Source organism: Peromyscus eremicus, chromosome X (assembly GCF_949786415.1).
Source record: "Peromyscus eremicus chromosome X, PerEre_H2_v1, whole genome shotgun sequence".
Classification (NCBI taxonomy): domain Eukaryota; kingdom Metazoa; phylum Chordata; class Mammalia; order Rodentia; family Cricetidae; genus Peromyscus; species Peromyscus eremicus.
Window position 1 is genome coordinate 36,167,783 of NC_081439.1, and position 20,074 is coordinate 36,187,856.

At 37.0% G+C, this 20,074-nt stretch overlaps 1 protein-coding gene across 1 annotated transcript in view; it reads right to left on the reverse strand.

Annotated features, from left to right (window-relative positions):
• The window catches only part of Cfap47 (cilia and flagella associated protein 47), a 264,376-nt gene that overhangs the window by 235,157 nt on the left and 9,145 nt on the right, over positions 1 to 20,074 (reverse strand). Inside the window, exons 7-8 of the mRNA XM_059250611.1 lie at positions 19,213 to 19,340; positions 7,394 to 7,629 (exon numbers count right to left, since the gene is read on the reverse strand). Of these exons, the coding sequence (XP_059106594.1) occupies positions 7,394 to 7,629; positions 19,213 to 19,340 (364 nt within the window). The remainder of the gene's footprint in view (positions 1 to 7,393; positions 7,630 to 19,212; positions 19,341 to 20,074) is intronic.

Consider the following 20,074-nt stretch of genomic DNA (forward strand, 5'->3'; position numbering starts at 1 on the left):
TAAAAAAGTTGCAAACTGCCTGCAAGAACATTGAAGACAAGTCTCAATGATTATAAATATAATAAGAGCTGAAGTGTCAATGAAAGGAAACTGATACTTAATTACCCTTAGCTCTAGGGATGATGTAAGTGAAAGGGTCTCTAGATAATGATCAGACCTTGAGAAGGGAGAGAAAGAATCACACAGAAAATTATACAATAAATAGGTGAGACAAATATGGCTGCGTTCCTAAAGAACCCATTTAAAACCTAGAGAGGAATTTCCTAAGAAATGAGGACAAGAGAGATAAGAAGGTGAGAAAGAGAGCCTCCACATAAGTGAGTGGGACACTGGGTTGGAAAGATGGCTCAACAGTTAAGAGCACTGGCTGCTCTTCCAAAAGAGGATTCTATTCCCAGCACCCACAAAGTAGCTCACAACCTTCTCTAACTCCACTTCCAAAGAATTTGACACTCTCTTCTAGACTCTGCAGATAGACATGCTAGTGATGTGCTGCCATACGTGCAAGAAAAAAACATGTGTACACATAGAATAAAGAGTGGTTGGGCTGCAGAGAAATGCCTTTAGAGAAAATCACCAGGTAAATATCCAGAGAAAGTCCCAGAACAAAGAGGATATCAGCCTTTTATAAGCTTCTAGGGAGCAGCAGAAAATGATTTGGTTCAACATAGCTTGCAGGACAAGAAGCATGGAAGTATCAGGTACTGATTAGGATCAAAAATTAGGATCTGTAAAACCAATAGCACTAAACAAATAAATAGGTAGATAAATAAAGAAAGAAATAAAGCTTAACTCTTTCAGAGTGAGATAAAACCAACAGTGATAGATAGATAGATAGATAGATAGATAGATAGATAGATAGATAGATAGATAGATAGGTAGGTAGGTAGGTAGGTAGGTAGGTAGGTAGATAGATAGATAGATAGATAGATAGATAGATAGATAGATAGATAGATAGATAAAGGGAGCTTAACTGTGTTCCAGGGTGAAATTCAGGGAAGCATGTCATGATCTCTTCACACTATGGGATCTAGCCTCTTAGAAATGACCACTGAAATGGGCAGGCCCATGTTCTAACATAACTGATTCACGAAACTTAAGGTAACCTTTGTCCAACCTTTTGCTGAACACAAAATTAACTGAGAGAGGCTTGATTGGCTACATACAACAAAGAAAGCTACCAATACAGAATTTGTCTAGAGAGTCACTAAATATTATAACAACAATCAAAGCCACAGTTAACCTTGCAGTGATTTGATTTTCAGCATTTCAAAGTATGCTTTTTGCAATGCCAAGTTTTCACCAGAAAATTATTTTACAACAAAAGAAACAGTAAAATGTGGCCAACACACCAGAAAGGTACATAATAGAAAATTTTTAGGGAGAAATTCAAATGCTAGACTTACCAAACAATTATGGTAAGTCAACTATTATAAATATGCTGAAAGAACTGGAAAAAATGTCTGAAGAATAAAAGGAAGTGTGATAGCAATGCCTCATAAAAAGGATAATATCAAGTACTGAAGTTATTAAAGAAATAATCTAGATAGTACAGCATTTTAAAGATTCACTAAATAGAGCTCAATAGCAGATATGAACTGATACAAGAAATAATCAAGAGGGGCTGGAGAGATGGCTTAGTGGTTAAGAGCATTGATTGCTCTTCCAGAGGTCTTGAGTTCAATTCCCAGTAACCACATGGTGGCTCACAACCATCTGTAATGGGTCAAATTCCTTATTCTGGGGTGTGTGTGTGTGTGTGTGTGTGTATATATATATATATATATATATATATATATATATATATATATATATATATATATATGAATAAATAAATCTTTTTTTAAAAAAAAGAAATAATCAATGAACTTGAAGACAAGATATTTGAGAATACCCAGAATAAGAGGGATGGTTAAAACTTAAGCAAAAGAGTCTCAAAGCCTCTGGGTAAATCATAAAGTGTCGAAAACTAGCAGATACAGTTCTGAGTGAAACTACTGATGGCATGAGGATGGCTACATCAAGGACCCCAATTCCTCAGGTGACGAGAATGCCAAAGCCTTCCTCAAGTCAGACTCAGGAATGGGAAACTTTCCCCTAGTCCAAGCACAAGTGTTTACAAGTGACTGACTAGCACATGCAGGAACTATCAACCACAGCTTTTTCCTATAGAATGACTACAACTTGAAACTTCTCTGCCATACTGCTCTACCATAGAGACCTACTGAGATAAGCCAAACCTATCTTTTCATTAGTAAACAATAAATCCATCTCCTAAACTCGGATGTATGAAATAAACATGCTGAGTTTCTGGACTACTAATATTGATTCTCCATCAGAGTGCACGGCATTCTTGATTCCAACTTTTTTATATGTACGTCTGTGTGTCTGTCCTTTGTTCATTCCCTCCCTCTGTGGGTGGGTCAAGTCAACACCAAATTTGTGCAGGTCACAGTAATAAACATAGTACCAATGAATGAAAAGAGGTTCCAAAAACAGTTAAGGGAGAAAAGAGAAGAATATTTGTAAAAATATAATAAATGATACATTTATAAACTTCATGAAAAACATTTGTCTGCATATCAATAAAGCTCAACAAAACTCATGATATATCAGATGACAGACACAGAGTCAAACTGTCAAAATCGCCAGGCAGTGGCAGCACACACTTTTAATCCCAGCAATGGGTGCCTGCAGCAGGTAAATCTCTGTAAGTTCAAGGCCAGCCTGGTCTACAGAGCAAGCTCCAGGACAGCCAGGGCTATACATAGAAACTCTGTCTCATAAAAAAAAAAAGAGAGAGAGAAAAAAAAGAAAATCTTGAAATCATTAAGACTATTGGAGATGGGGAAGCAGGGGGAAAAGATTTCCTTACTGAAAAAAAAATTAGAAACTCAAAATCTCATAACAAGCAAAAACTCCCAGTCAAAACTAAAGTATAAATGAAGATCTTTCCAAATAAACATCAAAGGGGAGACTGTATTGCAAATAAAGTTCCTTTAGGAAAGTACTAAAGGGAATCCTTCCATTGAAACAAAAGGACAGTTGACAATTATAAAAGTAATTTGGACAAACCAACTAAGAACAGAAGTAAAGGAAACTATGCGCATGCACATGCACACACACACACACACACACACACACACACACACACACACACGGAACTGTGTTTTTATTTGCAGTGTTTTCTTATTTATTTGGTTTATAAAATCTGGAAAAAAGAAAGAAGTCAGCAAGAAGGGTCAGAGAACTAGGGAGAGCAATGGGGGAAGGTGTAGTGGGTAGCCATTCCAGCTTTGATCTGGAAGTTCCAACCCGCATTGAGACTTGGCAACTGTCACGCCTACAAGGCGGGGCCAAGGGAGACCTGAGATCTGGATGGGCTGCGCTCTCACTCGGTTCTGGGACCTTGGATGGTGAAGGTGGGCCAAGCAGAGCTCCAGAGAACACCGCTGGACTGCGATACACCTTCCCCAGACCCCGCGACCTACCTATCCCTTAACTTGTAAGTTATGCCATTAAATAAATCTCCTTTTAACTACGTGGAGTGGCCTTAATAATTTCACCAATAGGAAGGTAATGAACTAGAACAAAGTATTAGTACATACATACACATACACACACACACACACACACACACACACACACACACACACACACACACGAAGATGCAATGATGACAGCCATTATACCTAGTGTGATAACCTCAAACACTAATAAAAAAACATAACAATGACTATTCAAGAACATGATAGGCTTCTACCAAAGAAACATAGTTTGGATTACAACAGCCTAAATATAAGATAGGACAGTTATACTGAAGCAATGTTTTTTGCACAGCATTAAAATAAAGCCAGTGTTAGTTTGAACTATGCTCTGGTAAGTGAAGTTGTTAAATATACCCCTCCAAAGAAACCATTAAAACATTAAATAACAAATACAGATAGGAAAAACAGAGAAACAAATTAATTTAACAAAATAGCTGTTTAAAAATAGAGATATTATTTAAAAACACTGAATTACCAAAAATAAGAAAATAACAGATGCATACCCTACATTATTAGTAGCTTTATTAAATTCAAATGGATTTTTTAACATTTCCCTGACAACTTAAAGTATAGATGACCAATTTTATGTATTATATGTATGCAATATATATAAATGATTAAATCAAGCTAATTAACTTATCCGTAATTTTTATGGCAATGACATTTAAATATTAGTTTCTAAGCAATTTTGCATAACATAGCACATTAAGCTTAGTCACCATATTGTAGTAACAGATCTTCTTAATTTATTCATTCTCTCTCACTGGAACTTTATACCCTTTAACCAAGATCCCATGTTTTTTGCTAAGGAAATCTCAAGTCTATACTTTGCTTTAATTAGTTAAGTATACTTTTCCTGACCAAATATGCTAGTTTGCATTCCAGATCTAATTGAGATCATTAAAGAGGTCATGGCCTGTCTTTGTATCTGGCTCCTTCCTCTTAACATATTACCCAAACTCATCCATAACGTTGCAAATATCAGGATTTCCTGTTTGAAAGCTAAATAGTATTCTATTTCAAATATAAATATGTATGTATTGCTTTTCTGTAAAGAAAACTAAATCAACTTGGTTAAAAGATACATTAACCACTCTTTTGATTACAGAATAACTAAGGAATGAGTGGTTTATAGGATGAACCTAAATATCTATCAGTAAGTGAACAGATAAGCGTAAATTGACTAAAAGGCACAAATTGGGGCATTCTTCCCTTGTGGACCCTCATGCTTTTGTGAATTATTTATCACTTTTGCTTTATAAATCTCTGCTCATTCTGCTAAGAAAAAAATCACAAATTGGTATAGCAGATAAAAACTAAAAGTCTATACATTTCCTGCAAGAGAAACGTTATACAAACAAAGCAAATATTAGTTGAAAATAACAGATATGGAAGAGTCAAAACCAAAACATTTCAAGATAAACAAATACATTTCAAGTCCCCTTATGAACATGCATCCATTATCCTTTACTAGACCAATAAAGGACAGTAGTCTTTCTGTGGGAGTGCAGATTGAGTGCTGAGGGGCAGGGCCTTGTGAGTTTTATAGGGCAGAAAACAGAATTTCTGGGGGTGGAAGTGTTAGTGGCGCTCTTACCCTGCGAGGAAATGTCACGAAACACGACAGAATCCGCTAACAAGAGTTTTATTAAGATGAAAGGGACAGACGAGTGCCCAGGCCTGTGAGAAAGACACGTGTGTAGAGAAGAAGAAGAAGAGGGAGCCGGGAATATGGCGCCAGCTTATAAAGGCTGTGTGGCGTACATGCGTACACAGGTCGACGTAACTACTCCACGCCTGCGCAGATCACATGGTTGCGTTGCGCGCTCTTACGCAACCATGCAAAGTCATGGATCCTGGTCACGCGAGACACCTTGACCCGGAAATGGCTATTTTGACCTAGAACTGGCTAGGCGGAAGTGTCCAGGTCCACCGGGCATGTACAAACACACCCAACCGTGGGGGCGTGTTGTGAACCCATCAGGAAGAGTCAATTTACTTATCCGTTGGAAGGTCAATGAATAACCTAAAAGCATCAGGTGAGCTGAGAAACTGGACAGGAACATTGGTACACTGATTATATCGGAAGGCAGTTAGTAACTAGGAAGCGCCGGGCGTTGGTGGAGCACGCCTTTAATCCCAGCACTCAGGAGGCAGAGCCAGGAGGATCTCTGTGAGTTCCAGGCCAGCCTGGGCTACCAAGTGAGTCCCAGGAAAGGCGCAAAGCTACACAGAGAAACCCTGTCTCGAAAAACCAAAAAAATAAAACAAATTAAAAAAAAAAGAAACTAGGAAGCTCCTAACAAGAAGGTCAACATACTCCATTGGTATTTACAACTCCACTCCATTGGTATTTACAACGTTTGAGATTGCAGGGGAACAGATCTGAAGATAGAATCATCCACCCTAAAAGTTCCCTTTTCTGTCCTATAAAATACCCTCAAGCCCCCTGTGGTGAAGATATATATATATGAGATATATATATATATGAGATATATATATATAATATATATATATAATTATATATATAATATATATATATATAAAATCTAGTGGAAAGGGTTATCATAGTACATCAAAGTATGGATTCATTTTGCTTTTAATATCTAAATAGCAATATAATGAATCTTAATGAAGGAGAAACCTATTACCACTTAATAAAGACCAATTATTTGACAAAACACATCTGATTTTCATAAAGAAAGGGGAACTTCTAAGATTAGAATGGCAGTCCAACAAACCATAGAATTCCAAGCCCTGACTTAGGTCACAAACGTATGTGGGGTCCTAACTCAGAATGTGTGGGGAGGACACAAATATTTGGCAACAATAAAAAAGCTTTTGAATATGCAAAGAACAAAAAGTAAATGAAAGTTAAAAGTGTAATTAAGCTGAGATTTTTCTTGTAGCACAAACCTTCACCAGAGCCTTGCTTCTGAATGTACAAAATGCACACTTTGCACTGTGTGTGCACCATGCGACATAACAACAATGGATAGTGCCTGAAACACATGGGCTCAGATTTGACCACTGTATGCTTCAAGTTGCACTTTTTTTACTGCACCCACAAGTTTTTCTGTGTTATTATAGAAAATGAAGACTTCTGATATTCTTCTGCCATCATTCCTCAGCATACAAGCATTAAATTTATATACATAGTTTATATTCCTAGGGCCACATAAAATCAGCTCAAGCAAAAAACAGTAAAGAATGCTTAAAAAGTTCTGTTTTAGAGTTCCTAGAAAAGAGTTGTCAGACTGGCTAGCCACAATTAAAATAGCTCCTGAAACACATGGGAGCTGGCCTGGTTCTAACAAGAATGTCTTAGGGTCCACAGTTTTTGTTTTGTTTTGTTTTTTCCTAACACAACAAGTTGCACGCTAGGTAACTATTACCTGTTTCAAATTTCAAATTTTGACTAAATCTGGAAAGTATTGATCGTGTGATTGCTCCATAAAAACCTTCTTGAATGGAAATAAAACGCTTGTTGAGTTTAGATAATACTACATTACAGATGCTGTTTAACACTCTACACTCTCCTTAAGCTAACCTGTTTCTGTATATGTCTTATAAGTCCTTAACAAAATAAAACTGTTTTAGAAGCAATAACTGTATTTCATACTGCACTTGAACATTACTTGCTTTCACTGGCACAATGCGGACCCTTAACAAAGAATTATGGATTCTCTATGACTGGATTTATAACTAATTCTAGCCCACATATGAGACATACTTCACAAACACTAGTAGATCAAATGTGGTTCTTAGTCCTCTGTATAATATTTTGGAAGGAAAAAAAATAGCTGAAGTGCTATGGAAGGAAGGCAAAGAATAAGCTAACTTACCTGGATACATCCTTCATCAATTTTGCCCCGTTCTGGATCCATTTTAAAGTGTGCAGTTTTTTGAAAATGGTACATCACAGGAAGTGATATGGAATGATTTCTTACAATGCATAGAATATCCGAATGTTCACCCATGGAACAAGGTGCAAAAGTAAGTACCTTTCCTGGATCAAACTGTAAGATGACAGGAAGTCCAGAGCCTGTCAAAGCTAATTCTACTTTTTGAAGTCGATTACCTGGAAAAGCAATAATACCTATTGAACACAGTGAGGAGTGTTTGGAGAATCAAAAATATATTTGCTTACCCCACATAGTATTACTTTTAAAAAAACATGATGGGAAATAAGGAGCTCATTCAATCTTCAGCAAAACCACTGACTGCCTTCTCCATGCTACACATAATTTTGAGTCTTGAGGACACAGCTATGAATAAAGGAAAAGCTGCTCTGATGCATCTACAATCTAGAGATGTAATAGTGACAGTAACTACATTTCCAACTCTCACAGAGGGTAGAAGCTACATGTAAAAACAAAGAGTGAGACATAACACGAAGTCTTGGGGATACTGTTTTAGATAGAGATATTCAAACAGGCCATTTTTATTTATACATCAACATTTGGGCAAACATTCAAAAGAAATGAAACATCCATAAAAAGTGTATTCCAAGCAGAAAGAACAAAGTCAAGTGCTATGAAGTAGGCACTTGCTTCTCACATTCAAAAAGCCATAAGGGACCAGATATGGTTGTTTCAGGAGAGTTGTACAAACATGGTCAGGAACAGTGAAGGTTATAGATACATGCTTGAGTATAGAGTAAATAATCTTTGCCCATATATTGGATAGAAGACAGGACAATCAACAGATGCTAAATTATGACACTAATGTTTTCCTTCCTGTGTTTTATTTGTTTGTTCATATATCCTTTAGTGCATGTGTGAGCAACTGAAAGGACAGAATTGCCATTTCTGGAGATTAATGAAGACTGAAGAAGAGAGCTAGTTATAGAAAATAAACTAGGAATTCTTTTGAAATTTTTCTAGTTAGCTCTAATTGACAACTTGAAACAGCCTAGGGCCATCCAAGGAATTGTCCAGATTAAGTTGGCTGTGGGCATTTCAGTGGGGCTTCTCTTGATTATTTATTGATGCAGGATGATCCAGTTCACTGTAGGCAGCATCATCCTGAGGCAGTAGTTCTGGGCTGGATAAGAAACCTAGTTTAGCATGAGCCAGTGCCTAGTGGATAATCTAGTGGACATATCTAGTAGGTCATTCAATGTATTTACATCCTTTATGTAAAGATGAAAGAGGAAAGAATGGACACTTGAATGAAAGGTGTGTAGCATGGAGATTGTTAGAATCTGAGTGAATTACAAAATTCAGCAAAATACCAAAACATCATAACCTACTGGGGTAAGTGAGTAATATGAAAGTTAAAGAGATTAGTTTTTCCTCTTCAATCATTATTGGAAATGGGCCAAAGGTTATACACATATGAAAAATAATGATTATTAAATCATACATGATGGAATAATACACACTTGGAAAGTACATAAAATTTAGGGTTGAGACATTCGGTATAAGAAAGGAACTATGGATTGTGTGACAAGCCAAGATTCCTCCATCTTGTCTCTGCTGTAGACATCTAAGGTCTGACTCGGAGCTGATTCCCTGCTTACACACACTCCTATGGGAATGTCCCTTAGAAAACTACTTAACTCTGTCCCAGGGACTTGTGGTCAAGATGCCCCAGCTAACTGTCGATTTTTGCATCTGTTAAACAGCTTGCTTGCTTCTACTTCCCCCTGCAACTGTCAATCAGGATGTAGTTTTTGCCTTTAAAGCCTCCATGTAGAAAACAGTTAGGGCTGCTCTGTGAGAACTATTTCTCTCCAGGCAGTCTTCAGCCAACTTAGAGACTCCAATTTGGACTCTGTTTTGTTTTTGTTGTTTTTTTTTTTTTTTGGTTTTGTTTTTTTTTTTTTTTTTTTTTTTTTTTGGTTTTTCAAGACAGGGTTTCTCTGTGTAGCTTTGGACTCTGTTTTTATGGAGTGGTCCTTGGGGTCTTTGACCCACAACAGATTGTAATCTCTACTTGGATGATAGAACAGTTTTATGAAGAGAAATGTAACTAGAACCCAGGAAAAGAGTGTATTTTTCGTACTAGTGTTCACACTGGTCAATTCTAGGCTATAAATCAGCTGTAAGATGAATATGGAATAACCATCTCTAACTATTAGAAGCTCTCTGTTCCCCCAGATCCAATCCCCAATCTCTGCAGCAGAACACCCTTTGCAGCCTTCCATGCCCCTCTGCTCCCACCTCCTGTGGATTCCACAGATCTACCCCTTCCAACCTGCCTCCCTCCACTTGTTGCTTTTTACCAGCCCCCAACTCCTGCAGACACCCCCTGCTAACCAACAAGTATGCCAGAAAACCAGGTAGAGTGCACACACACAGACCTCTTCTCTCTCTGTTCCCCCGGATCGAATCACCCAGACTCATCCCAAGCTCTGGAGCAGAATGCCCATGGCAGCCTTGCCTTTCCCCACCCACACCTCCTGTGGATCCCACAGATCTTCCCATTCTAACCTTCCTACCCACTTGTTGCTTTGTCCCAGACCACAACCAGAGCAGGCACCCCCTGCTAACCCAAGGTCTGCTCCTCCTAGAGCAACACATAAGCTGAATGCAGTCTCACATGTCCCCTAGTGCTCCTGAGATCCAATGCCCCCAGTCTGATCCCTAACTTTATAGCAGGAAAGACAGTACGATCTTCCCTTCCTAACTGACACGATCCCCAAGGGATCACAAAGATCTTCTCTTCCAACATTTATTCCTCCAACTCATTTCAGTAATAAAGGGGTCGGAATGTGTCTCCACCTTAGACATGGAACAATCCCCCATTGTAAATAATGACCTAAGCCTGAGCACAGGAAGTCCCCCAGTCACGTTTGGCCAATCAGCTAAAGAGTTTCAAACCTGGCCTTATAAGGCAGAGACCCAAAGTTACAGGATACAGCTGTTACTGACCATACATGACTAAAAGACCTTCAATGGATATGACTGCCATTAGCCCCGTCCAATCAACATGTGTCCCATGTAACTGTTCCTGACTGCCTAATTAAAACGGAGATACTTAGAATTCCCCAAGTCCCCTTTAAAAGGGCCTGCCTGCGCACCTTTGTCTGGGTCATCATCACCATTTTGTGTGGATGATCAACCCCTGCAAGCTGGTCTTTCCTGCAGAATAAATGCTTTTTGTGTTTGCATACTATTTGAGCCTGGGGTGTTCCTTCAGCGATTCTCAGACCCTTACAGTATCCCAGCCTCCAACACCAGCAGGCATTCACTGGGAACACACCAGCTGAGCAAGACAGAAAAACAAGCAACACACAGCCATCACGCTCTCTAAAAATCCAGAAACAAAACAGAAAACAAGGAACAAAACACCTACGCAGTAAAGACAAACCCAGAAATCAGTAGCAGTTAAACCTATAACCACCCTAAGCCAGTACCAGCCAGGGCAATACGTCTCCACTAGAACCCACCTATCTCACCACAGCAGGCTCTGTACATTCCAACACTGCTGAAACACAATAAAAATCTTTAAAACCAACTATATGAAGATGATAAAGGTCTTTAAAGAAGAAATGAATAAATCCCTTAAAGAAATCCAAGAAAACACAAACAGATGAAGGAAATGATTAAAACTGTTCAAGAACTGAAAATGAAACTAGAAGCAATAAAGAAAACCCAATGAAGGAATTCTGGAAATGAAAAATTTAGGAATTTGAATAGGAATTACAAGAGGCTAGCTTCACCAACAGAATACAAGAAATTGAAGAGAGAATCTCAGACATTTAAGATTTGACAGAAAAAACACGGATACATCGGTTAGAGAAAATGTTAATCTAAAAAATTCCTGACAAAAAACATCCAAGAAATCTGGGACACTGGAAAAAAAACAAACATAAGAATAATGGTTACAGAAAAAAAAGTAAGAAACCCAGCTTAAAAGCCCAGAAAAGGTTTTCAACAAAATCATAGAGGAAATTTTTCCTATTGTGAAGAAGGAGATGCCTATAAAGATTCAAAAAGCATACAGAACACTAAATTGGCCCGGAAAAGAAAGTCCCCTTACCACATAATAATCAAAAGGATAAACATACAGAACAAAGAAAGACTATTAAAAGCATCAAGAGAAAAAGAACAAGTAGCATAAAAAGGAGACTATTAGAATAACATCTACCTTCTAAAAGTGGAGACTGTAATAGCCAGAAGGGCCTGGACAAATTTGCTGCAGACTCTCTGACAGTGGTTTCAACCCTCCTAATGCTACAACCCTTATTACAGTTTCTCAGGTTGTGGTGATCCCAAAAAATAAAACTGTTTTCATTGCCATTTCATAATTGCAATTTTGCTCTTGTTATGAATTGTAATGTAAATACCCTGTTTTCCAATGGTCTTAGGTAATCCCTGTGAAAGGGTCATTCAATGCACGATGGGCTGCAACCCACAGGCAGAGAACCACTACTCTAAGAGACCACAGATGCCAGGCCAGACTATTACATCCTGTTGTGGAACATTAAAGATGTGTTACATTCATTTATGCTGTGGAATATTGTTTAATGATGCAAAGATCTGTTGCATTCTTTTATGTTGCAATTGTTTAACTCTGTAAAACTCTGTTACTTTGCCTGCCTAAAACACCCGATTGGTCTAATAAAGAGCTGAATGGCCAATACCTAGGCAGAAGAGAAATAAGCAGAGCAGAGAGAATAAATAGGAGGAGAAATCTAGGCTTGAAAAAAGAGAAGAGGGAGGAGCAAGAATAGGAAAAGGAAAGGAGGACACCAGGGGCCAGCCACCCAGCCACAAAGCCAGCCATGGAATAAGGAAAGAAAGATATATAGAATAAAGAAAGGTAAAAAGCCCAGAGGCAAAAGGTAGTTAAAGAGAAATGGGATAATTTAAGTTAGAAAAGCTGGCTAGAAACAAGCCAAGCTAAGGCTGGGCATTCATAAGTAAGAATAAGTCTCAGTGTATTTATCTGGGAGCTGGGTAGCAGACCCCCAAAACAGTTTTTAAAAAATCTACAATACTCAGCAAAACTTTCAATCACCACAGATGGAGAAAAATAACATATCCCATGACAAAGCCAAATTTAAATAATATCTATCTATAAACCCAGTTCTACAGAAGATGCTAAAACAACAGCTCTCAAACTGTGGGTCTCAACCTCTTTGGGGGTAGAACGAATTCTCACAGGGGTTGAATGTCAGGTATCCTGCATATTAAATATTTTACAATATATAACAGTAGCAAAATTACAGTTATGAAGTAACAACAAAAATAATTTTATGGTTGGAGGTCACCACAACATGAGAAACTGTATTAAAGGGTGTCAGTATTAGGGAGGTCCAGAACCACTGTGCCAGAAGGAAAACACCAATCTAAAGTGGCTAACACACCCATGAAAACACAGGAAATAAATAATCTCAGACCAGCAAAATCAAAAGAAGGAAAATATACATACACACACACACACACACACACACCAGAGAGAGAGAGAGAGAGAGAGAGAGAGAGAGAGAGAGAACAAGAACACCAACAACAACAATGAAAGAAGAGGGATCAACAATCAATCTCTCAATATCAATGATCTCAATTGTCTAATAAAAAGACACGGACAAATAGAACAGGTTAGAAAACAAGATCCCTCCTTCTGCTTCATCCACGACACATACCTCAACATCAAGGACAGACATCAGTTCAGGGTAAAGGGTTAGAAAAAGACAACTCCAAACAAAAGGACTAAGACCCAAGCTGCTGTAGCCATTTTAATACGTAACAAAATAGACATAAACCAAAACTAATCAAAAGAGATACGGAAGGACACTATATATTCATCAAAGAAAAAAAAAAAAACCTCCACGATGACATTTCAATTCTTAAAATCTATTCCCCAAACACAAGGGTACCCAAGTTTGTAAAAGAATACTATAGCTTAAATCACACAGTGACCCTCACACACTGATAGTAGGAGACTTCAAAACCTAACACTCCCCAAAGGATAGGTAATCCAGACAAACGCTAAACAGAGAAATAGTCGAGGTGACAATGTTATAAACCAAATTGACCCAACAAATATCTATAGAAAAATTCACCCAAACCCAAAATAATATACATTGACCACATATTTGGACACAAAACGAATCCCAAAAAATACAAGAACATTGAAATAACTCCCTGCATTCTATCATACACCACAGGTAGCTGGTTACCAACAACAACAACGGAAAGAACAGAAAGCCAACAAACTCATGGAAACTGAACGACTATCTACTGAATGAAAAAAATGGGTCAAGACAGAAATAAAGAAAATAAAGACATTCTAGAATTCAATAAAAATGAATACACAACATACCCAAACTTATGGGATACAAATGAAAGCAGTATAAGAGGGAATTCCATAGCACAAAGTGCCTACATAAAAGAAACTGGAGAGATCTCTTATGAGCAACTAAACAGAAGACTTGAAAGCTCTAGAACAAAAAGAAGTACACCTTAGAGGGGTAGACAGCAGGAAATAATCAAACTCAAGACTGAAATCAATGAAAGAGAAACGAAGAAAACAATAGAAAGAATCTATGAAACAAAGACTTATTTCTTTGAGAAAATAAACAAGATAGACAAATGTTTATCCAAACTAACTAGAAGAGAATATCGAAGACAGAAAGAAAATATCTAACAAGAGAATAAAGAAAATATCTACCAAGATTAGAAAGGAAAAGAGGAACATAACAATAGACACCCAGGAAATCCAGGGAATCATAAGGATATACTTTAAAAACCTGTCACTCCATCAAACTGCAAATTAAAAAAAGTCTGTCACTCCATCAAACTGGAAAGTCTAAAAGAAATGGGTAATTTTCTTCATTGGTTCTATTACCAAAGTTAAATCAAGATCAAATAAACATTTTACATAGACCAATAACCCCTAAGGAAGTGGAAGCAGTCAATAAATTCTCCCAACCAAAAAGAGGCCAGGGCCAAATGGTTTCAGTGCAGAATTCTACCAGACTTTCAAAGATAAGCTATTGACAATCCTCCTCAAATTTTTCCACAGAATAGAAACAGAAGGAGCATTGCCAAATTCATTTTATGAAGCCAGAGTTACCGTGATAGCCAAACCACATAAACACTCAACAAAGAAAGAGAATTACAGACCAATTTCCCTTATGAACATATGAACATAGATGCAAAAATACTCAATAAAAACACTTGTAAACTGAATCCAAGCACACATCAAAAAGAACAACCATTTTAAAAAATTAAAAAACCCAGGATAGCTAAAACAATCCTGAACAATAAAATATGCAGGGATGGTTAATATATGAAAATCAATCACTGTAATCCACCATATAATCAAAATTTAAGAAAAAAAATGACCTATCATTAGTTGCAAAAGGGACTTAAAAAAAATCTAAGCCTCTTCATGACATATGTCCTTGAGAGATCAGTAATACAAAGGACATACCTAAACATAATAAAGGCAATTTACAGTGAGCTTATAGCCAACATCCAATGAAGAGAAACTAAAGCAATTCCACGAAAATCAGGATCAAGTCAAGGTTGTCGGCTCTCCATATCTATTCAATATAGTACGTGAAGTCTTAGTTAGAGCAATAAAAAAACTGAAGGAGACTGAGGGGATATAATTTGGAAAGGAAGAAGTCAAAGTATCATTATTTGCAGATAATATGATTGTATACATATGTGATCCTAAAATTCCACCAGGGAACTCCTACAGCTGATAAACACTTCTAGCAAAGCAGCTGGACACAACATTAACTCACAAAAATCCATAACCCTCCTATATACAAATGACAAAAGGACTGAGAAATAAATCAGAGAAGCATCACCTTTGACAACAGCCTCAAATAATATAAATATCTTAGGGAAACTAACCAAGCAAGTGGAAGACTTTTATGATAAAAATTTCAAGTCTTTGAAGAAAGAAATTGAAGATATCAGAATATGAAAACACTTCCCATCCTCATGGATAGGTAGGATTAACATAGTAAAAATGGCCATCCTATCAAAAGTAATCTACAGATTCAATGCAATCACCAACAAAATTCTTTACAGACCTTGAAAGGGCAATTCACAACTTCATATGAAAAAATTAAAAAACCCAGGATAGCTAAAACAATCCTGAACAATAAAAGAACTGCTAGAGGTCTCAATATTCTAGATTTCAAGTTATACTACAGAGCTATAGTAATAAAAAACCACAAGGAATTTGCACAAAAAAAAACCGCATCTTGATAAATGGGATCGAATTGAAGACTCAAACATAAATCCACACATATATGGATATCTGATTTTTGAAATTAAAAAAAAGCCAGACACACCTTGTAAAAAGACAACATCTTCAAAAAATGGTGCTGATCAAACTGGATGCTTCCATGCAGAAGAATGCTAATAGATCCACACTTACCACCCTGCATAAAACTCAATTTGAAGTGTACCAAGTCCTTCAAGCTAAAACCAGATACACATCTACAGCTGATAGAATAGAATGTGGGAAATAGCCTTCAACTCATTGACACAGGAGACTTTCTGAACAGAACACAAATAGCACAGACACTATGATTAACAATTGATAAATGTAACCTCATGAAACTGAAAAGTTTCTGTAAGGCAACGGACACCATTAGACAAAGCAACAGTCTACATTCTGGGAAAAGATATTCAGTAGAGGACTAATATTCAAAATACTCAAGAAACTAAATATCAAAAAAAGAAAGAACAACTAATCCAATTTTAAAAATGGGGTAAAGATCTAAACAGAGAATTCTCAATAGAGGAATCTCAAATGGCTGAGAAACACTTTAAGAAAAACTCAACATCCTTAGCCATCAGGGAAATTGGCAATCAAAATTACTTTGAGATTCCAACTTAAACCTGTCAGAAAGCTAATATCAGTAACACAAGTAACAGCTCATGTAGCCATGGATGTGAAACAAGGGGAACTCTCCTCCATTGCTGGTGGAAATGCAAACTTGTACAGTCACTATGTAAATCAGTATGGCAGTTCCTCAGAAAATTGGGATTTGATCTACCTCAAGATTCAGTTATAGCACTCTAGGGCATATATACAAAGGATGCTCCATCCTACCACAAAGACACTTGCATGATCATGTTCTTTGTGGGTTTATTCATAACAGACATAAAACAACCTACATGTTCCTCAACAGAAGAACGAATAAAGAAAATGGGGTACATGTATACAATTTACTCAAGCTATTAAAAAAATGACATCATGAAATTTTCAGGCAAATAAATGGAACTAGAAAAAAATCATCCTGAGTGAGGTAACCCAGACCAGGATAAGTAAATATGGTATGTATTATCTTCTAAGTGGATATTAGACATTAAGAAAATGATAACTAAACTACAATCCCTAGATGCAGAGAGGTTAGTTAAAGTGGAGGGGTTTAGGGAGCATGCATGTATCTTTCTAGGAAGGAGAAACAGAACAGATTTTTAGGGTAGACTTGGGTTAAGTTGGGGACAGGAGCAGGGAGATCAGGTGTGGGGGGAAAACAAGTGGAGGGAGAGAGTTCATGGAGAGATGGCTGGAATTGGGGGCCATTTGGAGGGGGTGGTGTAGAAACCTAGTGTAGTAGAAACTTCCTGGAATGTATGAAAATGATCTTAATGAGAACTCCTGGGAATGGGGCACATGGAGTCTCAACTGGCCATTTCTTGTTACCAGGTGTGGCTTCCAGTGGAGGGACTGAGTTACATTCAGTTGAGCTGTTGGCCAAAGTGGTCCCTTGAAAATTCCCAAACAACTCAGACTGTTTCTAAGACAAAGTATTGCTCTCTGAAAACTGACATCAGGGCCCCATTGCCAAGGATGGACACCAACCTGGCCATAAAATCTTGGTCTACAATCTGTTCTGCCTGAAAAATATATTAGAGCAATGGTGCCACAGAAATTGTCAATGTCTGGTTTGACTTAAGGCCCACTCCACGAGAAGGAAAAAAATACCAAACATTGTTTGAGTAACTGAGAACCAGAGACTAGATAGCCCAGAGATCTAGGGTAAAACCAACCACTGTTGGTCTAAAAAAAAAAATAGAAAAAGAAAACTAATAAAATGATTCCTAATGATACTATGCTATACTCAGTGCCTTATCCAGTCATCATCAGAGAGGCTTCCTCTGGCAGTACATGGGAACAGATACAGAGACTCATAGCCAGACATTTTGTAAAGAGAGTGTCTAAATGAGAGGTCTCCATTAAATCCTACCACTCAGAAATAAGGGAATCCCTTGGAAAAGGAGAGAAGAGGAAGCAGAAAGAATGTAAGAGCCAGAGGGGATGGAAGACACCATGAAAGCAAGGTCCTCTGAATCAACTAAGCAAGGGGCACATGAGCTCACAGAGACTGAAGCAGCAAGTATAGGGCCTTAAAAGGACTACACCAGCTTCTCTGTGTATTAAGCTTAATATTTTTATGGGATTCCTGAGTGTGATAACTAATGAGTCTGTGACTCTGGTGCCGGCTTTTAGGACTCTTTTTCCCTCCTGTTTGGTTACTGTGTCCAATTTTGATGTGATAGTTTTTGCTTCATTTTAATATATTTTACTTTTTCATGTTTAGTTGTTATCTTTCAGAAGCCTGTTCTTTTTTAATGAGAAACAGAAAGGGAATGGATCTAGCAGGAAGAGAGGTAGGGAGGAACAGGGAGGTGTAAGTGAAGGAAAAACTATACTCAGAAAAACTGTATTAAAAAAGAGTTTATGTTCAATAAATGGGGATAAAATTTTAAAAAGCTGCATTAACCAGAAAACTTCAAGCAAATGTTCTATGATCAGTAAACATAGTTCATATGACAAGGCATGACATAAGTAATATCAGTAAGACATTTCTGCCATACTAGCAAGATTAATCTGTATAATAGTTTAATTAAACTTAGTAACACCATTTATCATACTGGCCTGCAAATCTTCTAGACTCTTGGCTTTCCTAAGTTTACATGGTGGATTTACATCTCCAGGGCGTAGTTCATTTCTTTCAGAGTTTCATTTGCAATCTGACTATTCATTCATCTTTGATCTAACTTACTGAAAGTGACTCAAGTACTATTACGTATTTGCTTACCTCCAATCAACACAAAACTACCTGCAATTGCAAAAAAAATGTAATGCCTTTTGTTATATGAGCTACAAAATACATGCCCTTCAAATCCTCATAGTATGTGTCCAAAGACAGTATTATACTCTGCTTACTAGATCTCAATTTTGTTCTTTAACTGTTACTGTATGTAACATTCTAGAAGTAAAGGTCTGGTCAAAACAGAATGGCTCATTTGTTTTATGTCAAGTCCTAAGAACAAACGTTGCCATATAGAAAATAAAAATATTTGTTTTTAAATTCTCAAGTTCCAAGATCATGATGTTTATCTATAAAGTCATCTAAATTCTAACCTGGAAATAATGTAAATGGTTTCAAGGTTACCTTCACATGCCACAGATGGTATATTAAAGCCATGAAAGGGTCTGCATTTTTGTTCAAATGTAAAAAGTATGCAATTTATATTTTTTCTGAAGATATTGATGCTCATTATTTTCTTTTTTATTGTTTGAAAATATCATACATGCATATAATGAGCTTCTACCAAATTCCTTCCCATTTACTCCCTTCAATTCCTCCCTATTCCTTCACATGTGCTGTTTTTTTTCTCTTGAAGAATTTTAACTGCTACATATTTAATGATCTTGTTCAATTCATACTTACTTTTCATGGTGTCAGAGTTATCATCTCTCAAAAATCCATCTTTACTTCCCACAGAATCAAATCTCACAAAGAGTGAATAGTCTTGCCTATGTGAAGGCCCAACATCCTTTTTAATATCAACTACTAGCCTGTAAATATCACAATTGGTTATTTTTAAAGCAGAAGTCACATATTTTTACCACTTGTCAATAAAAATTATCGATCTAATCATTAAATCTATGCAAACAGATGGAAAGGAATAAAAACACAACTGTTATTTATCCATTGCCCAAATTTACTAACAAAAGAAGATCTCAGAGTATAAAGTTCAGGAAAAAAAAAATGAATGAATACAAATATTTCTAAAACAAGACTAACATAATATCCCCACTTGCCAAAACCTACATCACATGCCACAGTGTCTATAATGTATTTTTTCTTCCAGACAGAATTCATTGTTAGCTAAGGACTGAGATCAGTCTCTATAGTAAGCTATATTTCCCCTAGTAGTAACTTGTTACACATTTATTCCCTCTAGTGAACTAAATTCATATTTTCCACCAATGAAGTTCCTAGTAGTAGACAAGCAATTAGAGAACATAATTTGATATGAGTCAGATCTTCTTAGAGAAATGTAATGGAAGAATGAAAACAATACAGAGTCAGGAAAAAAGGTATAGATAGATAGGTTACACCATAGGCCTGGTCACTGACTGTATTTATCTAGCTTACTTACAGATTAGCTCTTCTGCCCGTGGATACTCAAATCCACAAAAATTTGATGTGTAAATATATTGGAACAAATATAGTGTGTTTAAAACTATATTTAACAAAAACTTCAAATATTCACACCTATATTTCCATGCTAAACTCTCAAACGAAG